Raw genomic sequence first — 25,593 nt, 5'->3', positions numbered from 1 at the left:
CCCCCATTGGCTGGCAAGGGGTCATACCATTGCCTTGGGCCGGCGGGGGGGATCTTGGGAAGGCCTTGGCCCTCTTGCCTGCGGCGAGTAGGCGGCTCCCTGCTAGAGGGGAGCGCGCGCAGGGGTGCCGAGCTCAGGGCCTGCCGGGCAGGACCTGGCTTGGCCTGGCCGCCGGCAATGTGGGGCAGTGGCAACCCCGGCGGATGTGGAGCTGGAGCCGCCGTGGTGACTGTCGTCCTGAGCGGGACCCGGGACTGCTTCTTGCACTTGCCTCCCGAGCTGGTCTCTCAGCTCCGCCTGCAGCAGGTACCGGGGGCGGCTCCGCTCGGGGCCTGGGCGGGGAGACGGCTCAGTCAGAGAGGATTATGGGAAGGCATCTTCTTCCGCCAGCATCTCGTTGCCATGGTGACATAAAGAGCCTGCCTTCCTCTCTCGCTTCAGCCCTCTTCATCACCAGCTGCGCTGTCACAAGAGTGACAGAGCACCCGAGTCTCCACCTGCGTTTGGGTGGAGAAAACCGGAGTCTCGGCTCCTGTGGGGAGTCCCTGCGGCGGGGCCCGGGTGACCTGGTAGGGAATGGCCCTGTCCTGCCATTCCTTCTCCTTGTTAAAACCAGGAAAGGCTGGAATTTACCTCTGTATGCCGTCGGGCAAATTCTCAGTGTTATGTATTTTATACCAATTTTCACAGTATCTGGGTAGCATTGACCAAGTAGTGTGGAAATTAATCTTTCAGGGAGGAGTTGAAGTGGTAAATCCAAGCAGAATCCTCATTGTTGGTGTACATAAATAATTTACTCTGTATCCTTGTATAGGGAGGGACTTCTGCTATGCAACGCACAGGGATCAGCTGCAGGAAGTGCACCTGAAATGTGAAAACCAGATCAAAGCCTGCATGCAGCCCTGGTGTGATGAACACAAGAATTACAAATCTGCCAACAGACCATACAGAATAAAAAATGGCAGGAATGGGTGTGTGAAGAGCAAGAGGCAGGAGCAGAGATGGCAGCCACAGTTCTGGCAAATCTTCTCTCAGCCTGGCTGACCTCACCCAGTGTGTGTACCCTGCTCATTTCCCAACACCAAAAAGGCTATTTCACAAAAAGCAAAAAAGAAAAAAAAGGAAAAAAATGCTATTTTTTTCCCTGCTGCTGATAGAAACATCCTTTACCAGCACACTGTAAGTGCTGCTAATGGTTGCAAACTTCGAAGAGAGCACATAAAATCCAGGATGTAGTTTGAATTCCTTTGATCTCTCTAATCAAACACAGTTTAGATTAACTAATCCTCATCTTTATTTAGCTTCATTGACATTCCTTTATTTTATTTCTTTGAAACTCCTAGGGCCAAGCTGTGAAAGTGTCCTGTGGTCATCAGCCTGCATTTTTGAGCTGGATAGAAATGAGGCATCGAGGTCACCAGGGTGAAAGTATTGCAGAGATTAACAGACAGTTAGCAGAGAAACTTGGCATTGCAGATGGAGAACAGGTTTGAAATGCAGTCTTTTTTTTTTTTCTTATTTAAATAGCACATGACCTGAAAAGGTTGTGATTTACAAGTGAGCTACAAGCTTTCTGTTCATGTGTTTAGACAGCTGGTTTGTTTATATCTGCTCAGAAAAGGCTGTCATGAAATCACAGATTCACAGAACAGTGGGGGTTGGAAGGGACTTCTGCAGATCATCAAGTCCAACCCCTCTGCCACACAGGGTCACCTATACAAGGTCACCCAGGAACACGTCCAGGCAAGTTTTGCATCTCACCAGAGATGGAGACTCCACCACCTCTCTGGGTAGCCTGCTCCAATGCACTGTCACCCTTGAATTAAAGAAGTTCCTCCTCACTTAGATGGAATTTCTGATATTCCAATTTCTGCCCCTTACCCCTTGTTCTGTGACTGGGCATCACTGAAAAGAGCCTGGTCCCATCCTCCTGACAGCCACCCTTTAAGCTTTGATCGGCACTGATGCGATTCCCTCTCAGGCTGCTCTCTTCCATACTAAACAGCCCCAGTTCTCTCAATCTTTCCCCATCACAGAGATGTTTTGCTCCCCTCAGCATCTTTGTAGCCCTTTGCTGTACCCTCTTCTGTCCTTCTTGAACCAGGCAGCCCAGAACTGGACACAGTACTCCAGATGTGGCCTCACCAGGGCAGAGTAGAGGAGGAGAAGAACCTCCCTTGATCTGCTGGCCACACTCCATTGATAAAGGACCTGATTTTGCTTTTGTGTTGTACTTTTTCCTCATTTCTTCACCTGTCTCTTCCTGATCTAAATTTGTGCTTTCTGGAGGCCAGGACGTTTAAAAACAAAAATTAAGAGATGCAAGGGTGATTACATGATCAGTCTGGAGGGGTGATTGTTACCAGCTGATAGAGCTCTTGATGCTTTTCACATTCCCTTCCTTTCACAGCTTATTGAAGTCCCCAGGCATGCCCAGTGCAATCTATTCCCCTCATGTTGAACAAGAATTATGTGGTGGCATTAAGAAGATGGATGTTCATAGTGAAAACATAATGACAGGCTGCCCAGAGAGGTTGTGGAGTCTTCTTCTCTGGAGACTCTTTCTGGGTGCCCAAGGTTCCTGTGCAGCTTGCTCTGGGTAAACCTCCTTTACCAGTGGGGTTTGCAGGTTTACAGATTGCATTGGGTGGAAGGGACCCTCAAAACTCATCTTGTCCAACCCCTCTGAAGTTAAAGGTGGATTTTTCCATGTTCCAAAGAAAGAAGCTAAATATTTTGAAATTATTTTCCTTCTGCCAGGTATTTCTTGAACCCTGTTCCCATGTCTCCTCCTGTCAGCAAGTAGAAGTGGAACCACTCTCCACAGATGACTGGGAAATTCTGGTAATTAAACCTTCTCCCCTCTTCATGTGCTCGTTGTGGATGACAGAGGTTTTGACACAAGCAGTTTTGTGCAACCTCTGAGGAAACACTTAAATGTGCTGGGGTTTAATGGTATTTAATGTTTCATGGGGTGCATTAGAAAGAGAAGCAGGGGATTTACCTTTAGCCAGCTGTGTGCAGTGTTTGATTTAAGTGCTGTCACGTTTTCCCAGGAACTGCATGCTTCCTCTCTTGAGAAACATCTTCTTGACCAGATCAGAGTGGTGTTTCCAAAAGCCATCTTCCCTGTCTGGGTTGAGGAGCACACTCACGTTTACATCCAGATTGGTGAGCAGGGGGAAGGGCTCTGCTGGCACCTTGGGTAAGATGGTTTGGGTGCATCCATTCACCTCCTTTGTTCATCCCCAGGTACACTTATGCCAGCAGCCTCCTATGGGAGATTAGAGCCCTGCACGGAGCTCCTGATCCTTCCCAAAGCACGACAGCTTGAGGAGAAGGTCACCAGCACACCTTCCACGGAGACCTTGCTCAGAGGCTTTGTGAGAAAGAACATGGAGCAGGAAGAAACAGTGAAGGACCCTTTTGCCAGCCAACCTTACTTAAAGCCAGGAGGCCTTGAACAGAGTAAGGCTGATGGAGACATGGCCTTGGGTTCAAATGTTCTCCCAAATATCTGGAATTTCCTAGGGAGTGTTTTCTCTCATCCAGCTGGGCAGAAACAAAGGGCTCTGTATGACAAAGAAGCAGTGAACAGCTTCAAAGACAGGTTGAACTTAATTCACATGGATTCCATCTTTAGAGTGTGTCAGTCCCAGCCTCCCAGCATGCAGAACCCATCTGCCACTCATGCTTTCCTGAGATCCAATTCCATTCATGTTTTTCCATGGAACTTGGAATTCATTGATTTGGATCCAAATCCTGTCATTTCCTATGGGAAAATTAAGGAGCTGCTTTCCCCAAGACAGCGTCACCAAGAAGCCAAGCAAGGTCAGCTGCTTGAAAAGCAAAAGCCCTTGACTGGCACAGAAGACAAAACATCTTCCAGCTCTAACAGCAGTCGAGCCCCCAGTGAGGCATCTCCTGTTCAAATCATTTGGAATGGATTTGAAGACCTGAAGAGTGTCATAGAGGGTAGCCACGGCGGGGAAGCCCGACACGTTGGAAGAGTTTGGGTCAGTTGGAGCACACTACTCTTTTGGGCTTTTGGTTGCGTAATATTTCAAAGACTCCCAGATTGCACTGGGTTGGAAGGGACCCTCAAAGGTCATCTTGTCCAACCCTCCTGCACTCAGCAGGTCAGGCTGCCCAGGGGCACATCAAGTGTGCGTGAGAGAGCCAGATTTGGATGCCACCATCCATTTTACGGCTTCCTTCTTAATTCCCTCGCAGATTACAACCACTACACAGAGTGATGATCAGCTGGAGAGATTGTTAGCAATGCTCTCACTACTTTGCTTTCTGATATTTCCTTTTTCTTTGCTTCTCTTTCCAATATTTCAGATTCCAGATGGTCTGAGAAAAAAGCTGCGCATCGGAATGCATTCAACAGTCCAGATTACATCAGTTGAATCTGTTCCTCAGATTCCTCTCTCCCTTAGACTGCAGCCCAAACAGAACTTAGTGAGTTGATATTCTTGGTCATTACTTGTTCCTGGACTGGAGAACTAGTAATGTTCATAGATTCATAGACTGGTTTGGGTTGGAAGATCTTCTAGTTGCTCTAGTCAAGGCTGGGGCTGTTTCAATGTTTCTTTGTTTACATTTGTTAGATGATAGTTTGGACTTGTATGTCATGTATGACACCATTCCAAAGGAATTTCTTCTTTGGATGATGCTGTTTTATTGTGTAAGTCATTTAACTTAAGGAGATTCATAGATTCATAGAATGGATTAACTTGGAAGGGATCTTAAAGATCATCCAGTTTCAACCCCTCTGCTGTGTGCAGGTTCATCAAGGCCTCGTCCAACCTGGCCTCGAACACCTCCAGGAGGGGCATACCCACAACCTTCCTGGGCATCCTGTTCCAGTGTCTCCCCGCTCTCACTGGAAAGAATTTCTTCCCAATATTCAGTCCAAATCTCCCCTCCTCAAGCTTTAATCCATTCCCTCTCATCCTATCACTACAAGCCCTTGTAAAAAGTCCCTCCCCAGCTTTCTTATAGGCCCCCTTCAGGTACTGGAAACCTGTGATACATTTAAGGTGCTTTCCATAGAGCACTTGCTAGAAATGGTGGTTGCTGGCAAAGTGGTGCAGTTAAAGAGTGTTTAGAACTCTTGCATTGCCTTCCATTTTTCTGCTACCACAAGAGAAACAAAATGCCCCATGCATAGGAAGAACAGTTGTTAAGACCTTGTTTTGTCTAATTTCCCTCCTTCTGTGTTCCTATTTAGCCTAAAGATGTAAGTGAAGATGATGTGAAATCTGCTTTCAGTTCCTGGCTGCAGGCTTCCACTGCTGATGATCTCCCATGGCTCATGCCAAGCACTGACTGTATCCAGCTGGCTGTTAAAGAAGGTGAGGATTATACTGGGCTGTGCTGTAGCTGAACTGGCCATGATGGTATTTCCTTGGGCCATGTGCCATTTCGTAGAATCATAGATTGGTTTGGGTTGGAAGGGACTTCCTGAGGTCATCCAGTCCATCCCCCCTGCAGTCAGCAGGGACATCCTACACTAGATCAAATTGCCCAGAACCCTGTCAAGCCTGACCTTGAATATCTCCAGAGATGGGAGCCCAGCCACCTCCCTGGGCAACCTGTTCCAGCACCCTCATGTTCCTCACATCCAATCTAAATCTGCTCTGCTCTCATTTCAAACCATTCCCCTCGTCCTGTCCCTGCAGGCCTTTGCAAACAGTCCCTCTGCAGCCTTCTTGTAGCCCCCTTTAGGTACTGTCAGGCTGCTGTTAGGTCTGCCTGGAGCCTTCTCTTCTGCAGGCTGAACCCCAGCTCCCTCAGCCTGTCCTCACAGCAGAGGTGCTCCAGCCCTTGGATCATCTTTGTGGCCTCCTCTGGACACACTGCAACAGCTCTGTGTCCTTATGATGGGGACACCAGAGCTGGACACAGCAGTGCAGGTGAGGGCAGGATCCCCTCCCTCCATCTCTGGCCATGCTGCTTTGGATGCAGCCCAGACTGCCATTGGCCTTCTGGGCTGCAAGTGCACATTACTGGCTCATGTTCAGCTTCTGCTCCACCAGCTTCCTCAATTCCTTTTCTGCAGGGCTGCTCTCAATCTCATCACCCCCAGCCTGATTTGATATCTAGGATTGCCCAACCTAGGTGTAGGGCCTTGCACTTTGCCTTATTGAACCTCATGAGATTCTCCTCAGCCACCTCTCCAGCCTGTCCAGGTCCCTCTGAATGACATCCACACCATTTAACCTAGCAGCTCCTTATGGAACCTCATGAAATTCTCCTCAGCCACCTCTCCAGCCTGTCCAGGTCCCTCTGGCTGGCATCCACACCATTTAACCTAGCAGCTCTCTCTCTGCACTGAAACTAAGCAGGAATTTATGCCTTGATAATGATGAACTTTTTTATCCCTTACTTTGGGATTGCATTCCCTGATCTCTTTCTTCTTGTGAGGAATAAAAGCTGAATTTCTTTGAAACATTCCTTGGGTTTTTACAGGAGTGGAGGAGTTTGTCCTTAGTGTGGTACATCCTGCACACACTGAAGAAAAGAAACCTGAGGATATTTTTATACTGGGTCCCAGTTTGCTGCAAAAGACTAACATACAAGTAGGTACCAAGTAACTTAAGTTGTAGTATTTACTTCAGTGCCTCCTTGTAGATCTCGTTTTTGTGCTTCTGTTTCTTCAGCCTTGCCTTTCTCAGAAGAATAAATACTTCCATTTAATATTAGGATGCCATTAATAATTCCTGTTGAACCAGTGCCCGTGACTCCAGGTTTATGGTTCAGATAACATTCTGTCATTTTTAAACTGATAGAGTGAAATTTCAGCAGAGAATTTTGACTGCTCAGGATACAATTTGTCTGCAAAATCTAGGATTCCTGTTCCAAAGAGACTAAACCAAGAGTGTGGTTTCTATTGGTACTATAAGAGTTGAAGAAGGCTTCTACAAATTGTGTTAGTGACAGGTAATAAGTACATTAAACAGCACTGTCAGCCTCTTCTTGCCAGCCTCTTCTTACCTGTGAGCCTCTCTGGTAGCCCCATTTGCCTACCCAGCTTTCCATGCTGGTCCCCAGCGAACTGGGCTGACAAATTCACATGGATGGAAAAAGCCAAGGTTTCATCAGCTTCCTGCTCACCCAGGTCAAAGTCCTGATCTGATTCACGCTCCTGCCTCACCAGTGCTCGTGCCAGCACAACAGGAGAAGGAACAAGTAGTTACAGGTGGGGAAAGAGCAGGTTGTTACATCACTGGAAGCACTGGGTTGGATTTTTATAGACTCAGAGAATGGTTTGGGCTGGAAGGGACCTTCAAGGTCATCTAATTACAACCCTCTGCCATGGGCAGGGACACCTCCTTCTGAGCAGGTTGCTTACATTGTTTCTGTGCCTTTTTGTCTTGCCAGTGCATCTCCTTCAAGTGCAGGACATGCAGCAGTTTGTTTAGGCAGTTCCAGGAACAGGGAGGCACTTCTGCTGGGGCTATATTTAATGTAAAATGCTAACTCTTTGCTTTGTTGTAGGTTCTTTTACACCCTCTAGCTGGAAAAGCTGATGGTGACAACCAGCCACCTGTGTGTGATACAGACAGGACCCTTCCTTACCCCAATCTAAATGATTTAGGGTGAGTCAAAATTATGGGGGGGGGGGGATAGGAATTGGGATTAAAAAAAAGAGTAATTTCCACCAACACTGTTGTTTTTTTTAACTAAGCCAGGTCTAAAACTAAACTCTTTTCATCTTTTGGCTTGTGTCAGGTTCAGACCTTATCCAGGGATATGCAGATGGTTCATTTTGTCCTGTGAATACTCTTACTGCAGTGAGTAGGAATCTTCATGTCACTGAAGGTCTTGGTGTGCTTCACAGTAGTATGAAACAGCCCTCTGCACAGCAGTGAGGGACACTGGGGTGGTTTCTTGTGTGATCTACTCTAGGTGATCCTGCTCTGGCAGGTGGGTTGGACTGGATGATCTTTCAAGATCCCTTCCAACCTCTAGCATTGTGTGATTCTGTGATTCTGGTATTCAGTTGGGTTTCCAAATGAATGAGAGCTTAGGATATGTTGCACTCTGTGTGCTGTGGGAAGAGGACTCAACTTAAACCTCTTTCCTTGTTTAATTGTTTAGTGGTATGAGTCTGGAAGACACTTAGTTACTGCAAGTTTTATCAGAATTGTAGAATGATAGAATGGTTTACATTGTAAAGGACCTTAAAGATCATCTAGTTCCAACTTCCCTGTCATGGGCAGGGAAACCTCCTACTAGAGTGTGGTGGGTTGAAAATTCCCCCACACACACATTAAATTTGCCAGACCAGCTCAGTTTGGAAGCAAATGAAAGCTGTATTTACAAGCCAGACTACAGTCTACAATGGAATGCAATGAATATGTACAAATGTACAGGATTTATGGATATTTACAGATATTTACAATTAACAAACAGCACAAGGTCTTTGACCAGGGGAGCTGCAACAGCTTCTCCCTCCCTGCCTACCCTGCACAAAAGGGACAGGAGAGAGAGAGAAGCAGAAATATCAGACTTAGCCAAAATAAAAGCGATGCAGCCAAGGTCAGTAAAGCCTGGTAGTCTCTCCCAGAGCAAAGAAGCGAGAAGAGAGTGGAGAACAGCTCCACAGATTGTTTTGGGAACCAGATCTTATGGTAGATATCTCTCCAGTGGAATTGTTTAGAATAATCATTTTCCTTTTTATACCCAATAATGATTTATTTACAGTTTTACTACTTTCTGCTCAAGATCTGTGAAGAATTTTAAAGGCATAATCTAAAACTACCACATAGAACAACTTGCTCAAAGCCTCATTCAGCATGGCTTTCACCACTGCTAGGCTTGGAGCCTCCACAACTCCCCTGGGCAACCTGTCCCAGTGCCTCACCACCCTCATGGGCAAGAATTGCTTCCTTGTGGCTCGTTTCAGTCCAGCTTCTTCCAGTCTGAAGCCATCACTCCTTGTCCTGCCTTTGTCAAAAGTCCCTCTCCAGCTCTCCTGGAGGCCTCCTTCAAATCCTGGAAGGCTGCTCTAAGGTCTCCCTGGAGCCTCCTACTTAATAAGGTGTAGGCAGAGCTGTGTGAAGGAAGGCAATGGTGACATGCAGCAAACTGGAAGGCAAGCTGAGGCGGTTGGGGATATGAGAGACTTGGAGCATTGTGGCAGTATGCTGCTGGTGGTGTGAAAAGCTGCTGAGGAACTTACTGAGGAAGGAATGGGAACTGATGTGGGAGTAGTGTGGTAGGGGAGATGTGGTAGGGTAGGGATGTTAGAAAGCAGGATCTGTTCATGCCAGACACTTTGCATTTGAAGCTGACACTGAGAAAACTGACAGCCTGCCTGTTGATGGACCTGAGAGGTGGTGAAAGTCATAAATGTTTAGGACTGGTGAAGGATAAAGATGCCCTCAAATGAAGTGTGTGGTGTGTGTTGCTTTAATTCTGAAAAGGTTGAGAAATTACTCTGATTCTGTGAAATGTTCTGCCCCAAGCATGCTCCATGTTTGACCAGTTGCTTCCATTTCATAGCAGGTTGTTACTGAGGCACTCAAGCAGATGACCCCCTAAAGATGATCAGCTCTTATCTTCTGAGGCCTGCACCATGCTGGGATGGTGTGCAATGATGCCAGCCCTTCTATGCTGGGGGTGCCCTGCACTGTCTGTCTGTGTCCCCTGTGTCACTACTGCAGAACAGAGCTGCTGTCTCCTCAGGCTGAAGTGTCTTTGTAGGTCTTGTGACCTACTGCTTTTTCTTGCAGTAGGTCACAAAGTGTCAGCACCCAAACTTCCCACAGTGCAGGGTACTGCCATTTACAGCAGGTGCATGGATGCTGCCCTAAGCCTCTTGGTGTTGTGTTTGCTCTGCAGAGGAGTGGACAGGTTAGGAGCCTCTTCCTTTGAACACATCAGCCACAGCCTCCTGGGCCGGCCGCTGTCTCAGAAGCTGGCTGCTGTTGCTGCAGGGCTGCGCAGTGGAGGGCTGCTGCTCACAGGAGGAAAGGTATGGCCTGCACTACTCGCTGCTTGCACTTCCTTCCCTCAGAGGATTCTTCATATTTGTAGAATCTCTGAAATAATAGGATGAAAGTAAGAGTGTAGAATTGGCTCCTGTGTTCTAACATAAAATGGCCATGGAATCGAGACTCTTATTTTCCTCTCACCTCTTGTGGTGATCCACTGGGAGGTGGCCAGGCTGGATCCATGGGCTGGCAGGATGAGAGGAAATGGCCTGAAGCTGCAGCAGGGGAGGTTTAGGTTAGATATGAGAAGAAAAAATGTCTTTACTGGAAGAGTTGTTAAGCATTGGAGTAGGCTGCCCAGGGCAATGGTGGGGTCACCAGCCCTGGGGGGATTGAGAAGCTGTGTAGATGTGGTGTTGAGAGATCAGGCTTGGAAGAGTTAGAGAATGGTTGGTCTTGATCTTAAAGGCCTTTTCCAACCAAAGCAATTCCATTTAGTACCATTTGCACTGAAATTGCCAGCTGAAATAAACCCAGTGTGCTGATGGCTTTCCCAGCTTCTGAACTGGTGTGAACTGGGACAAAAGCTGCCCAGGAACAGCAGGAAGCAGTCCTGTCACTTGACATCAGCTTCTGTTTGTTTTTGTAGGGCAGTGGAAAGTCAACATTGGCAAAGGCCATCTGCAAAGAAGCATCCCACAGGCTGGATGCTCACGTGGAGGTGATTGATTGCAAAGCTTTCAGAGGTATGAGCATGGTTGCTTTTCTTTTTCATCTCCAATGTTTGCTGTGTGATGAAGGAGCAGCATTAGGAAGTTCTTCTGATTTAGTCTGAACCATCTTGGTAGCATTTCCACTGCTTTTGCAAGGATGTTTGATGCCCTGTAAACAGTGGCTTCAACAACCTGATGAAAATACAACTGCCAGCAGCTTATTTCACACTTCAAGCAGTTTCGGGTCCACCTGCCACCACCAAACTCAAACCATCCTTTCCAAGCTGGTTTTGGATTGTTACAGAATAGAAGGGAATGTCAGGTATGTGTGCTTGTGTAGCTGTTAATGACTCCTAAGGGTTATAGGGTGCCTGTACTGTCAGAGAAAGGATGCCACAGATGCTAAAGAAGGACTGAACAGGTACCTGAAACCTCATCTATGACTTCAGGACATGGTTTAATGGCCATGGTGGTGTTGGGTTGATCGTTGGACTCCATGATCTGACAGCTTTTTTTCCAACCCAAACACCTCTGTGCTGACATCCATCCTAACCTCATCTGTGTTGGCAGTAGTCATCCACCACTGAGGATTATTGAGGAGATGAAGCCTTAGTTTTTGTGTGTTCAAAATAAAGATTTTGTGCCTGACATGGAAGAGGACAAAAAAAGGCCTTTTTGTCATTTTAATTTTTTTTTCCTGCCTGTCTTGGTGATACAGAGGCAAAGAATTCTCAACTGTTTTTTTATGTTGCATGGCTCTGCTCTTTCTTACTGAGGTCTCCAGCAACCTCCTTGCTCCAGAGAAGACGTGGTAGACTGATAAAGCACGAAGTCTGTCATTCTGAAAAGTTCTTCCTGTTGCAGGACTCTTTGATAGCTGATTTAGCTGATACTGCTCTGGTTTTAACTGTCTAGGAATGAGATCTGGAGGCTTCTGTAGCGCTTAGTGAAAGATCATAGAATGGCTTAGGTTGGAAGGGACCTCAGAGGTCGTCTCCTCCAACCTCCCCACCATGGGCAGGGACACCTCTCAACTAGACTCAGCTGCTCAAGGCCTCATCCAGCCTGGCCTTGAACACCCCCAAGGTGTCCCAGAGTCTCCTGTTCCAGAGTCTCACCACCCTCCTACTGAAGAACTTCTTCCTCAGATCCAGTCTAGCCCTGCTCTCCCTCAGCTTCAAACCATTCCCCCTTGTCCTGTCTCTAGACACCCTCAGGAAAAGTCCCTCTGCAGCCTTCCTGTAGGATCCCTTCAGCTACTGGAAGGCAGCTCTGAGGTGCCCCTGAAGTCTTCTCCTCTCCAGGCTGAACACCCCCAGCTCCCTCAGGCTGTTCTCACAGCAGAGGTGCTCCAGCCCGTGGATCATCTTTGTGGCCTCCTCTGGACTCACTCCAACAGCTCTGTGTCCTTCTTCTGCTAGGGACACCAGAAGTGGAGCAGTATTGGAGGTGGGGTCTCAGCAGAGCAGAGGAAAGGGGCAGGATCCCCTCTCTTGCTCAGCTGGCCAGAGGATGAATCTCCTTTTAGGACAGGGAGATCCTCCTAGTGTTTTCTCAGTGGAGGACGTAGACTCTCGTCTTTCCTGACTGTGGACTCTAGTTTAATTTTGGAGCTGGGTTTATAGGAGTAGAGTTCATAGATTCATAGACTGGTTTGGGTTGGAAGGAACTTTTAAGATCATCCGGTTCCAAGCCCCTGTCATGGGCAGGGACATCTTCACTAGACCAGGCTGGTCAAGGCCTCATCCTTAAGCTGCACAACTGTGGTGTTAGGAGAGCCAGCTGTGGTCAGTCTGCTCTTGTTTCTCCTGATCTGTGCTGTCCTTACAGTTGTATTTCTGCTGTAGGAAAAAGACTGGTAACCATAAGGAAAAACGTGGAAGAGGCTTTCTTAGAGGCAGCATGGAGGCAGCCATCCCTTCTTCTGCTGGATGATCTTGATCACATTGTTGGAGCACCTTCCACAGCAGAGCACGAGAGCAGCCCTGAGGCCACCCAGAGCAACAGACTTGCTTATGGTAATGCTGTGCTGCCTGTGGTAGAATCTTCTTAGTTTCTCTTTACATGATTCATGCACTCAGGAGCACTGCAATTGCTTTAAAATTACAGCTTAATGTTAATTGATCATAAATGCTCAGGTCAATATTATAGGTGACATTAAAATGAGCCTGTTTGCCATCATGATGGTGACAGAGATATTTACATCTGATACTTGATGATGTTTAGCACCAACTGCTTTTAGCTGAGTAACTCCTTTAGCAACCTACTTGGTCTGCTTTGTAAAACTTTTGGTTTGGTTTACAGGAATTGGTTTATTTTGCATTAATTTGTACATTTTACAATCATTTATTTTACAGTCATTTGTTCATCTTACAATCATTTAATTTACAATCATTTATTTAATTTACAACCATTCATTTAATTTACAATTATTTATTTCATTTACAATCTTTTCTTTTCCAATCATTTATTTTCCAATGATTTATTTTCCAGTCATTTAATTCACAATAATTTAATTTGCAATCATTCATTTAATTTCCCATAATTTAATTTGCAGTCATTTATTTCTTTTTCAATCATTTCTTTCTTTTCCAGTAAACTACAACAGTTGTAGTCTTGATGTCCTCTGGGGAGCTCCTTTTTATTCCCTAAAATCTAGGCAGTGGTTAAGTTGCAAAATAAAATAAAATTTATATTATCAAGATGAGTATCTCTCATATAGGAATAAAAATTCCTCTAAATATGGGGGGGCAACCCTCTAAACATGGGAAAAGGCCCTTTAAATATGGAAATAAAAAAAACTCTATGGGAATAAACCCTTTAAATATGAGAACAAAACCACTCTAAATGTGGGAATAAAAACGTTCTAAATATGGGAATAAAAATCCTCTAAATATGGGAATAAAAATGTTCTAAATGTCGGAATAAAAACAGTCTAAATATGGGAGTAAAAACTCTAAATAAATACGGGAATAAAAAGCTCTCTAAATGTGGGAATAAAACCTCTAAATATAGGCGGGGGGAATCTCTAAATATGGGAATAAAACCTTTAAATATGGGAATAAAATACACTCTAAATGTGGGAATGAAACTTTTAAACATGGGAATAAAAAACCTCTAAATGTGGGAATAAAAAAACCTCTCTAAATACGGGAATAAAACCTTTAAATGTGGGAAAAATAAAATCTAAACTCAGAAATGTGTCTGCTGAAATGCAGGTTCTTTGTCATTTTGCTCTTCATGGAGCAGTGTTTTTCTGTGTCTAGTTTTGAAAGATCTGATCAAAGAAGCCATTGCCATGGGGAGTTTGATGGCACTGATGGCCACAAGTGAGTCAGAACATTCCCTGCATCCTTCCCTGGTGGCAGCTCAAGGAACTCACCTGTTTCAGTGCTTCAAGTGCATCCCACCTCCAGATCAGGTAAATGCAGGTGAAATGGTTCAAATGTTTGCTTTGCCTTCAGCCTCAAATAGAGCACTGCAATATCAGAAGGAACCTGAAAACCTGAGCTCTGTGATCCTGTGCAATCCATTTGCTTATGTTCCTGCCTGCTCAGCTTTTGTTATTGGGAGATTTTGGTGGCATGTAAATATTTAGAGAAATTTTAGCCTGTGTTTATTTTATGAATTCCTGAAATCTATACAACTCGCTCCACACTTCCTGCATCCTTCTGCCTTTCAGAAGCAAAGATGTGAAATGCTGCATTCCATAATCCAACATAAGCTGAGTTCTGAGGTAAAGAAGCCCCCAGAGCTTGACCTGCAATATGTTGCAAAGGAAACAGAAGGTTTTGTGGCCAGGGATTTGACCATGCTGGTGGATCGTGCTGTTCATGCCTGTATTTCCAACCAGGGTGCATCTCACAGTGCTGGTATGGTGACAACAAAATGCCTTCTGTCATACCCTGACTCCTGCCAGCCACAATCTGGGGAGGTGGATGGGGCTAGGTTGGATGGGGCTAGGTTGGATGGGGCCTTGAGTAGACCTGGCCTAGTTGAGAGGCATCCCTGCCCATTCAGGGAGCTTGGATTAGATGATCTCTGAGGTTTCTTCCAGCCTAGGCTATTTTATGATGATTCTAGGAGTAAAGCAGAATCCAAAAGCCAGTTTTTATGTTTCAGATGTATTTTATTGTTAGATATTGGGAGGAGTTTTACTGGGGGGCTGCATTCTTTTTTTTGTTGTTGTTGTTTTTTGGTTTTGTTTCTTCAGAATGTTTTCTTTTTTCTTTTCTTTTTTATTCCATTCCATTCCATTTTATTTTTAACCAGAATTGAATCTGTCAACTGTGGATTTTCAGAAAGCTCTGCAAGATTTTACTCCATTAGCTCTAAGAAATGTCAACCTTCATAAGCCTAAAGACGTTGGCTGGGACAGGATTGGTGGCTTGAAAGATGTGAGGCAAATCCTGATGGATACCATCATGTTACCTGCAAAGGTATCATTCATTCCTGGAATTCTGGGCATGATGCTAGCAGGGGAAAGATGGTGGCTGAGGTGTGAGTTGGTGCTTGACAGGAAAGAGGCTGAGTGGGACATGGCTCTACAACTGTCTGAAAGGAGGCTGGAGCTAGGTGATGGTTGGCCTCTTTTTCCTTGGAACAAATGATAGGATGAGAGGACATTGCTCTCAAACTGCACTAGCAGAGGTTTAGGTTGGACGTGAGAAGAAGCTTCTTGACTGAAAGGGTTCTCAATCCCTGGCATAGGCTGCCCAGAGAGGTGGCTGAATGCCCATCCCTGGAGGGGTTTCCAAGAGGCAGAGATGTGGTGAGGGCCATGGCTTAGCCCCAGCCTTGGTGGAATTAGAGAATGATTGGACTCAATGATCTTAAAGGACTTTTCCAACCCAAACCATTCTATGTTTTTATGGTAGGTACGATTGTAAGCTACTTGTGTAGCTTCTCAGTCTTCAGATGTTTTCAGCTGCTGAAGACTCACTCTTCTTCCCCTTAATAGAATCATAAACTGGCCTGTGTTGGAAGGGGCCTTCAAGATCATCTAGTTGTAACCCCCCTGCCATGGGCAGGGACACCTTCCACTAGACCCTCCATCTTCCAAATACCGAAGGCAACAGCTATAGGTTGTAGTTTGGCTCAGTAAAGGTAACATTTCCAGCTGTGTTCTGCAGTGCTTTTGCTGGAGGATGGTTCTCTTCTGGGTGATTGCCAATCCATCAATATCCCTTTATTTTAGTTGGCCCTTTCTGCCTTGTTTAAAACTCCCAGCACAGATATGAGCCACCCATTCCAAATGCCACCTGCTTGTATTTTAAGTACCTGTGAAGCCTAGGAACCCATCTCAGCCCCAAGGAAACCAACAGTAGTCCAAAGGGCCTCCTGTTATGTGGGCAACAGCAATTCGACACATCCTGCTTAGACAAAAATCAACACTAGTGAGTGATCACAGACTCACAGAATGCAGTAGATTGGAAGGGATCCTCAAAGGTCATCTTGTCTAAGCCCCCTGCAGTCAGCAGGGATACCTCCAACTAGAGCAGGCTGCCCAGGGCCCCATCAAGTCTGATCTTGAATGTTTCCAGGGATGGGACCTCAACCACATCTCTGGGCAACCTGTTCCAGTGTCTCACCACTCTCATTGTGCAGAACTTCCTGCTGATGTCCAACCTAAATCTGCCCTGCTCCAGTTTCAAACCCTTGCCCCTTGTCCGATCCCCACAGGCCCTTCTGAACAGCCCCTCCCCAGCCTTCCTGTAGGCCCCCTTCAGAGACTGAAATGCAGCTCTAAGGTCTTCCTGGAGCCTTCTCTTCTGTAGGCTGAACAGCCCCAACTCTCCCAGCCTGTCCCATAGCAGAGGTGCTCCAGCCCCCTGCTGTCAGCATCCACCTCAGGATGGCAGAGTTAAGAGGATGTCTCCTTGGACCTTTTCCAGTACCCGGAGCTCTTTGCAAAGCTGCCCATACGACAGAGGTCAGGAGTCCTGCTCTATGGAGCCCCTGGAACAGGAAAAACTCTCTTAGCAGGAGCTGTTGCTCAGGAGAGTGGAATGAACTTCTTCAGCATCAAGGTAAAGAGGTTTTGATGGTTAATTGATTATTTTGTTAGCATAAGAGAATACCTGTGAGGGCAAAATCCCCAAAGCAGAAACACTGAACATCTGCTATGTCTCTGGGTATCCCAGCAGCTGACTTGTGGAACAGTTTGATTACTGAGAAATGGGTTTCAAAATGAGTGATTAGGCAGAACTCTACAATTTTAATTAGATGTTCTTAATTTCCTGTTTTTCATAAAGAGATGTAAGTGGATTTTGGTTCCACTGGCCAATGAAGCTGAGCAAGGTGATTTGAAAATGTGGGGCAGCTGCTGCCTTTCAAACCATCACAGGATGCTGTCAGAGATGTTCTGTTGGAGAAGAAACATGCCAAGTAGCATTTGACACTATTATTATTCACTATTATTATTATTAGTAGTAGTAGTATTTAAAATGTTATTTAAAGTTATTATGATTTTAAAGTACTATTATTTAAACTTATTAATGTTTAAAGTTACTATTAGTATATAAATTTATCACTATTTGGATTTATTGGTATTAAAATGCTTATTTAAGATTGTTATCTAAAATTATTAATAACAATTACAATTTTTAAGTATTAAAATTCTTAAACAATTGTGAAATATTATTTATCTAAATTATCTAAAATTATTTTAATTACTTAGATTTAAATAATAAAAGTAATAATAATTTTAAACAATTAAATTATTCAACATTATTAGTTAAGTCTATTATTTAAGGTTATTATTTAAATATGATTAATAAAAAGTATTATTTTAACATTCAGTTATTATTATTGTAAATGTATTATTTAAAATTCTTGCAATTTAAATTTATTGTTATTTAAATGTATTAATAAAAAATATTATTTAAAAGTATTATTTAAAATTTTTACCTAAATTTGCACTTATTTACATTTATCATGTAAAAATCCTTGTTATTTACATTTATTACTACTCAAATGTATTATTATTTCAAATGTATTATTTAAGTGTATTATATAAAATTCTTGTTATATAAAACTATTATTTAAAATTCTTGTAATTTAAAGTAAGTTGAAATGCTTAAAAGATACTTTTGGCTTCTCTAGACCCTTTGCCTCTGCTGTTCAGAGATGCCCCTCTTGGTTACAACTAAATTCCCTCCCTATAAATTTCTGCTGCTGTTGAATTCCACATGAAGAAACTAACCCTAAATGTCCTGATTTTTATTTTCCCTTTGTTTTCCAGGGCCCAGAGCTGCTCAGCAAATACATTGGAGCGAGCGAGCAAGCAGTGAGGGACATCTTTAGCAGGTTGGCTCTGGAAAAATTTGTGATGGCAGCTCTGAATTTTATTGCTTGAAGCTCCAAGAAATCCTTTGTTTGTCCTAGAGAGACATGGCATCAGACCACAGAAACATCTGGGCTAGTTGTGCTGAACCAGATGTTCAGATCTTGGCAAGTTCAACTTGACTGTCACTGGCTAAGAGCTGAACCTTTTGGCTCAGAGCATAGAATGGTAGAGGCTTGGAAGGGACCTGTGGAGATCCTTTAGTCCAGCCCCCCTGAGTTCATAAATTCCACGTTTTCCTGTCCCTTTTCTGGCTTGGTCAGGACAGAAGGTGAAGTTGACCAGACACCCTCAATGAACATTAGTGAAACTCCCTCAGCCTGTCCCCATAGCAGAGGTGCTGCGGCCCTCTGATTATCTTTTGGCTCTGCTCTGGACCCACTCCAGAAGGGCCATGCCCCTGTTGTGCTGGGGGCTCCAGGGCTGGACACAGCACTCCAACAGAGCAGAGGGGCAGAATCCCCTCTCTCCATCTCTGGCCATGCTGCTTTGGATGCAGCCCAGGCTGCCATTGGCCTTCTGGGTTGCAAGTGCACACTGTTGGCTCATGCCCAGCTTCTCCTCCACATCCTGCAACCCAAAGCTAACCCGAATGTAACTGTGGCCTTTGTATTTGTTTTCTTTTTTTGTTTTCCCCTTGCCAGAGCTCAGGCAGCTAAGCCTTGCATTGTTTTCTTTGATGAGTTTGACTCCATCGCTCCTCGCCGGGGTCATGACAACACAGGAGTTACTGACAGAGTGGTTAACCAGCTGCTGACTCAGCTGGATGGGGTGGAAGGCTTACAAGGTAACCCGTCGTCTGGCTGATCCTTCTTCTGCAAAGCCTGAGCAGGTTTTAATCATCCTTTCCTGCTCTTTCCCAAGGGGTTTATGTGCTGGCTGCTACCAGTCGCCCAGATTTGATTGACCCTGCTCTGTTAAGGCCGGGCCGACTGGATAAGTGCCTGTATTGTCCACCTCCTGACCAGGTGAGGTAACAAAATGTTCTGCCTGAGAGAGGAGGAGAAAATTCCATCAGACTAAGGGGCTTTATTCTCCTTTTTGGATGGCTTTTGGGTTTTTTTGAACTTCTGGTTTAGACTATGAGCATTCAGGCAAATGAAGGCCTTTCACTTCTGTCAGACCTCTCTTTACGGAAGGAGAGACCATAGAATCCCAGAGTGGCTCAGGTTGGAAGGGAAGTCAGAGATCATCTGCTCCAACCTCCCTGTCCCAGGGCAGGGACACCTCTCCACTAGACTCAGTTGCCCAAGGCCTCATCCAACCTGGCCTTGAATACCTCCAGGGAAGGGGCATCCAGGACCTCCCTGGGCACCAACCTGTTCCAGTGTTTCCCCTCACTGTCAAGAATTTTCTCCTAATCTCCAGCCCAAATCTGGCCTTGTTATGTTTCCTGAACAGTTTCTTGAAGTGTCTAAAAGAGGCTGCAGCAAACACAGCGAACAGGGAAAGACGTTTCTTTAAATAATGAAGAGAAACTCTGCTACTCTAATTGCTATTGATAGTCGTGTGTAATTGGCGTTAATACTCGTATTTATTATAATTAGTGTTAATACCATTTAATAGGTATTAATTAAGTGTTGATTGATTTAGGCTGGATCTTAGGAAGAAGTTCTTTAGTATGAAGGTGGTGAGACACTGGAACAGGCTACCTAGGGAAGTTGTGGATGCCTCCTCCATGGAGGCGTTCAAGGCCAGGTTGGATGAGGCCTTGAGCAAGCTGTGCTGGTGGGAGGTGTCCCTGCCCATAGCAGAAAGTTGGAACTGGATGATCTTTCAGGTCCCTTCCAACCCAAACTAATCTTTCAGTCTATGAACATAGCAAATTTTTTGCCTGCATTTTAGAGGTTGATTACTGCTTGTCCTATGGGAACAATTTTTAGGGCAGGATCTTCTCTGGACAAGATCCTCCCTCAGCTAGGAAGCTGCTTGTGACAGCCCCAGGCAGTGTGCAGCGATCAGGAAAAAGATGCCAGCTTGTTTCACTGGTATGACTGACTTTCTCTTCTTTTCACAGAACTCACGCTATGAAATCTTGAAAGCTCTCAGCCATTCCCTGTCCTTGGCTAATGATGTCGACCTTCAGGAGCTGGCAGCAAAAACAGAGCAGTTCACAGGGGCTGACCTAAAAGCTCTGTTGTACAATGCCCAGCTAGAGGCAATTCATACAAATCTAGGCTCAGGTTTAACACAGGTAAACAAAATCTGATGGCAAAGAAGTTTCTGCTCTTTTGATTTTGATATTGATACATTTGAAAGGGGCTCATCCCTTTTTTTTTTTCTTTTTCTTTACCCTTTTTAAAATTTTGTCCCTCTTCTTTTTTTTTTTTTTTTTTGTTCAAGGCCAGAGTGAATGAGGCTTTGAGCAACTAAGTCTAGTTGAGAGGTGTCCCTCCCCATGGTGTGGAGGTTGGAGTAGATGATCTCTGAGGTCCTTTCCAGCCTAAGCTGTTCTCTGATTCTCTTTTGACTCTTGCAGGAGCACTAAGTGCACAGTGATATGGGACCTCCTCATCACTCAAGCTTTTTACTGAAAGCAGAACACAAAAAAAGAGTTGATTCTTCTGCAGGGAAGTTGGAGTAGATGATTCACAGAATGCATTGGGTTGGATGATCTCTAAGGTCCCTTCCAACCTAAGCCATTCTATGAATTTTCCCAACACTCACTGAGAGACTTCAAAGCAAACAAATAAACCCTTAAGATTATCATCTCCTTATCATGAGACCAAGTTCTTGCCACTGGCTTGTATCAAAACACTTGGAGATGTGCTCCCAGAGACAGATTGCTAGGTGATAAATCAACACTTTGATTTCTGAATGTATGTCAGACTGCAGCTAGTTATGGGTTAATGCTTCCAACCTCTGCTCTTTGTCACAGGACTTTGGTTCCAGTTCTGACAGTGACTTCAGCCTCTCTTCTATGGTTTTTCTAAACCACAGCAGTGGCTCAGAGGACTCAGCACTGGATGGAGAAGCAGGATTAGAGCAATCTCTCATTTCTTTAGACATGTCTGACTTGCTCCCTGAAGACTCAAGGTCCAACATGTATCGGATTTACTTTGGAAGCTCTTATGAATCGGAGCTGGGAAATGGAACTCCTTCAGAGTTGGTAAAAATCACTGCTTAAGAGGCTGAATTGTCTCATTATATCCATCAGGAAGCATTAACGCTGGGCTGGGCAAATGGTGTGGCTTTCTGTCTGCTTGCTTCTTTAAATGGCCCTCATCCTATACCTTTGTGATCCATGGTGTGAGGGGGAGGTGGATGGATGGATGGATGTTACCGGACAAAATCCACTTGGTGCAACTTGGTGGGACTTGAAAATCAAAATCCCAAAATATTGCCTAATAACTGATGATGCAAACTGCATTCACACAACATCTTACAGTCTGCACTAGTGGCTTTTTAAAAGCCTTCAAAAGTTGATTACTAAACAGGTTTTGATTTGCGTAATGTGTGTTGCATTTTTACTAAATAGTGACCATCCAGCTTTCAAGAATTTGTTGGGAAGACCTTTAAGATCATACAGTCCAACCATTCTCTAACTCTGCCAAGGCTGGGGCTAAACCATGTCCCTCAGCACCACATCTGTCTCTTGAAAAAACACCTCCAGGGATGGGGATTCAACAGGCTCCTGGGCAGCCTGTGCCAGGCTTCGAGAACCCTTTTCAGTCAAGAAGTTTCTTCTAACATCCAACCTAAACCTCCCCTGGTGCGACTGAAAGGCCTTTTTCTCTTGTGCTATCACTTGGCTCCAGCCTCCTTTCAGTGAGCAGGATGAGTGGTCTCCCCTCATCCTCCTCCAGACTAAACACCCCCAGTTCCCTCAGCTGCTCCTTACCAGCCCTGTTCTCCAGACCCTTCCCCAGCTTCCTTGCCTTTCTCTGGACCTGCTCCAGCACCTCAGTGTGTTTTCTGTGAGGGTACCAAAACTCGACACAGGACTCCAGATGTGGCCTCCCCAGTGCTGAGTCCAGGGGGACAATAACTTCCCTGGTCCTGGCTGGCCACACTATTGCTGATCCAGGCCAGGATGCTGGTGGCCTTCTTGGCCTCCACCCCTAGGTCTTTCTTTGCTGGGCAGTTTGCAGGCACCTAAATCTTTCTGTCCCAAACCTGATGGATGTGATAGCTTTTTAAGAGAAAGTCTTTTTCATTGGGACAAGCTTCTGCTGACTGTAGGTTAACTGTTCCTGATGGAGCTGCTCCTCTGTCTTCATAAGGAGGTGATGTGTTTGTTTTTGTGGTTCATTCAGAGCTCTTTGTGTTTGTCTGGACCAAACTCCATCAGTCATGACTTCACAAGCGTGACTCAGAATGATGTGGCCTCATCCCAACCTGCAGTGCTCAGAACAGCTTCTCAAGAGGATTCCCTGGAGAATCACCAGGAGCAGCAAGCAGAGCACCTGAGGACAGAAATCAGTGCCACGAAATCCAGCTGCAGAAGCAAGAGTGGGGTATGGCAGTTTGTTTAACTAGTTATTCCTAACACTTCCTAACACCCACAATAATAATTTCTGATGTAATATTAAGCAACAAAACCAGCAAAGAGAAATGAGACCAAAGTTAAGGAAACAAAACCACATTTAAATCCTGTAATTAAAGTGTTGATAGAGTGGTTTGGGTTGGAAGGGACCTTCAAGATCAGTTCCAACCTCCCCACCATGGGCAGGGACACCTCCTACCAGCCCAGTTTGCTCAAGGCCTCATCCAACCTGGCCTTGAACACCTCCAGGGAGGGGGCATCCACAATCTCCCTGGGCAACCTGTTCCAGTGTCTCCCCACCCTCACTGTCAAGAATTTCTTCCTCATCACCAGTCTCAATCTCCCCTCTTCCAGCTCAAGCCATTGCCCCTCATCCTGTCACTGCAAGCCCTTGTCCAAATTCCATCCCCCACCTCTCTTGTAGCCCCTTCAGGTACTGGCTCCACTATTACTATGGAAGGGAGGAGAAGCTATCACTGTCTTTGTAACACATTTCTCTGTCCATGTCATGAGGAGGTTCTGGAGTTGCTGATCCTCCTGGAACTGTGTTCCTGTGGTGATTTTCTTTGTCCATGGCTCTGTTTTCAAGGAGGACAGCACCCTGAATCAGTCAGTGCTTGCCAAGAACACTTTTATCATTACCCAGTCCCATCTGATGACTGCACTGGATAGTACAAGACCATCCATCAGCCAGGAGGACTGGAAGAACTTTACTGACCTGTAAGTATTAAATGCTGGAGTTGTTGTGAATTCAGTGGAGATCTGGTGTGGAGATGTGGTCTTAGTCAGCAGAAGCATGGTTCTTTTGTGTGGGAGGTGGCAGCAGAGCTGAACAGCTTCTCACAGCAAATATTCTTCAGAAATGTTAAATTATAGAGGGAAATGGAATACTTTTAGTAGGGAATTATTTTTGTAGGTTTAATTAATGTAGGACCTTGAAATTCTGATGACAGACCACCAAACCCCTGTATTATGTGAACAGCTCTACCAGTTGGGTTGATGTTTGGACTTTTGAGTATCTTAGAGGTCTTCTCAAACCTTAATGATTCTATGATTGGATCTCTAAGCCTCAGAGCCAGGTCCTTCCTGATCCCACTGCGTAGGAGCCACTCATAGTTTCAGAAATACTGGAGTTTGACTCTGTGGTGGACTTTGTAGCTGCAGTGGCTGGGAAAAGACAATAGCTTGCAGCAGTATAAACACAGTGAAAAGCAGAATGTGGCTCCTGAGCCTTGGAAATGGCTGGAGTGAAAAAGCTGGAATGGTATCAGGATGTGAGATGGAAATTGTTGAGGGGCTGTCTTCGTCAGCTGAAACACAGATAAGCAGATCTTAGAACAGGGGAAAGAGAAGGGACAGGAAAGGAGAGAGAGATGCTTCTCAGGAGTCTGTACTACCATGTCCACTTCTCTTCCTTGGCCCTCCCTGCCCACCTCAAAAATGTAAAGAAAGTTAGAGGAAGCCGGAAAAAGCCCTCTGAGTTGGGCTGTGGAGGAAAACTGCTCCAGATGCCCAGGGCTGAGCCATGCCCTCTTCACTCTGGGCTTGTTCAGCCTGGAGAACAGAAGGCTCCAGAGCAGCCTTTCAGAGGTTGAAAGGGGCCTCCAGGAGAGCTGAAGAGGGACTTACAAAGTCCTGGAGTGACAGGATGAGGGGTGATGGCTTCAGACTGGGAAAGCTGGATTGAGATGAGCCATTAGGAAGTAATTCTTGCCCATGAGGGTGGTGAGGCACTGGGACAGGTTGCCCAGAGGAGCTGTGGAGGCTTCAAGCCTGGCAGTGGTCAAAGGCAGGTTGGCTGAGACCTTGAGCAAGCTGGGCTGGTGGAAGCTGTTGGAACTGGCAGGTGGTTGGAAGTAGATGATCCTGAAGGTCCCTTCCAACCCAACCCATTCTGTGGTTCTCTGATAAAAAGCTACTTAACCAGCTGTAGCTGTGTTGGAGTCCTGTGCAGCTGCAGAGGCACCTACAGACCAAATCATCTCCTTACATTTTCCTCATGTCTTTCTCTCTTCCCAGGTATGAGAATTTTCAGAATCCCCGGAAGAGGAAAGGCCAAACTGGCTCAACATTCAGACCAGGACAAAAAATCACTCTAGCATAATAACCTCTGTTTGCTTCCAATTGCTGATCTGAAACTGGAAATGACCAACGTGATTAAATCAATTATTGATATCAGTGCAGACTGATTCCTGCAGCAGCTGAGTTTCTTTTGACCCTCCACACTGTAAAATGCTCTTGCATTGTATTTGGAAGACAATGATCTCCCTCCAGGTTGCTATTAAATTTGAGAGAACATTGGCTATGCTCTGGGTACTTTCTTTGTCACACGGAATGGGGAAGTTTGCCTTGCAGCAGGTTGTTTGCCAAAAGCTAACAATGATGTCCTGTCTCTGGAGGCTTAGAGATGGCTGGTATGGGAGATGTTTATGGTAAGCAACCAGACTCATGCTTCCAGAGTAAACACAGCAAACACAGCCCATAACTCAGACAGCCCAGGCCACTTTCTTTTATCTTGTTTCTGCATTTCACAGCAACTCTATCTTCTTATCCCTGCCTACTCTTGGAGACTGTTCAAAAACATCTCTGGTGTTGGGAAGGTCTCTGATGGTACAGCCTGATGTTACAACTGTCTTACAGGAAAATTTAGACTCTTCCTCCTCCTGCTCCTCACTGTTGGATTATATCCCCGCAAGACATGGTACAGTTAATATCACTCAGTGAAATGCCTCACCTTGTGTCAATGGTTGGAAGGACACAGCACCTGTGTGACTGTACAGGTCACCGCTCTCTCGCTGTAGCTCCTGGTCCCAACGAATGGGTGGTGGGGAATTTCTCCTTGCAGTCTGCTGCAGGTGAGGACACTACAAGCCTTGCCCCACCCCAAGTCTAAGGGTTCTGATTTTGCTCATTCATGCTGAGCTCCTTCTTCATTCCATGCAGGCCCAGGTGGCCTGGCCTGGCTCAGGAAGAGAGTGACCAGCAGGACCAGGGAAGTGAACTAGAACAGGTTGCCCAGAAAATCTGTGAAGGTTTCAACTTGGGGATGTTCAAGGCCAGGCTCGATGAGGCCTTGAGCAAGCTGGTCTAGTGGATGGTGTC

General features: G+C 45.4%; 1 protein-coding gene across 1 annotated transcript; it reads left to right on the top strand.

Annotated features, from left to right (window-relative positions):
- The first annotated feature begins 177 nt into the window (after positions 1-177).
- PEX1 (peroxisomal biogenesis factor 1) lies at positions 178-24,702 on the top strand. Its single transcript, XM_054384753.1, has 24 exons — positions 178-306; positions 1,344-1,487; positions 2,761-2,844; positions 3,057-3,171; positions 3,253-4,016; positions 4,345-4,464; positions 5,237-5,360; positions 6,478-6,587; positions 7,507-7,607; positions 9,856-9,988; positions 10,597-10,693; positions 12,508-12,678; positions 13,927-14,081; positions 14,343-14,532; positions 14,933-15,099; positions 16,555-16,689; positions 17,904-17,968; positions 18,650-18,792; positions 18,870-18,973; positions 20,023-20,199; positions 20,884-21,114; positions 22,262-22,462; positions 23,081-23,211; positions 24,511-24,702. The coding sequence occupies exons 1-24, from the start codon at positions 178-180 to the stop codon at positions 24,593-24,595; spliced, it is 3,876 nt and encodes a 1,291-aa protein (XP_054240728.1). The 3' UTR covers positions 24,596-24,702.
- Positions 24,703-25,593: the final 891 nt, after the last annotated feature.

Source organism: Indicator indicator, chromosome 11 (assembly GCF_027791375.1).
Source record: "Indicator indicator isolate 239-I01 chromosome 11, UM_Iind_1.1, whole genome shotgun sequence".
Lineage (NCBI taxonomy): Eukaryota > Metazoa > Chordata > Aves > Piciformes > Indicatoridae > Indicator > Indicator indicator.
Note: the sequence above shows the minus strand (reverse complement) of the source record. Positions and strands in the feature narration are given on the sequence as shown.

Excerpts from the sequence above, each read along its gene's own strand:
- PEX1 (XM_054384753.1), top strand. The coding sequence starts at position 178 with ATGTGGGGCAGTGGCAACCCCGGCGGATGTGGAGCTGGAGCCGCCGTG. Across the intron at positions 4,017-4,344 it reads GACACGTTGGAAGAGTTTGG|ATTCCAGATGGTCTGAGAAA; the intron begins GTCAGTTGGAGC and ends CCAATATTTCAG. Across the intron at positions 22,463-23,080 it reads GCTGCAGAAGCAAGAGTGGG|GAGGACAGCACCCTGAATCA; the intron begins GTATGGCAGTTT and ends TCTGTTTTCAAG.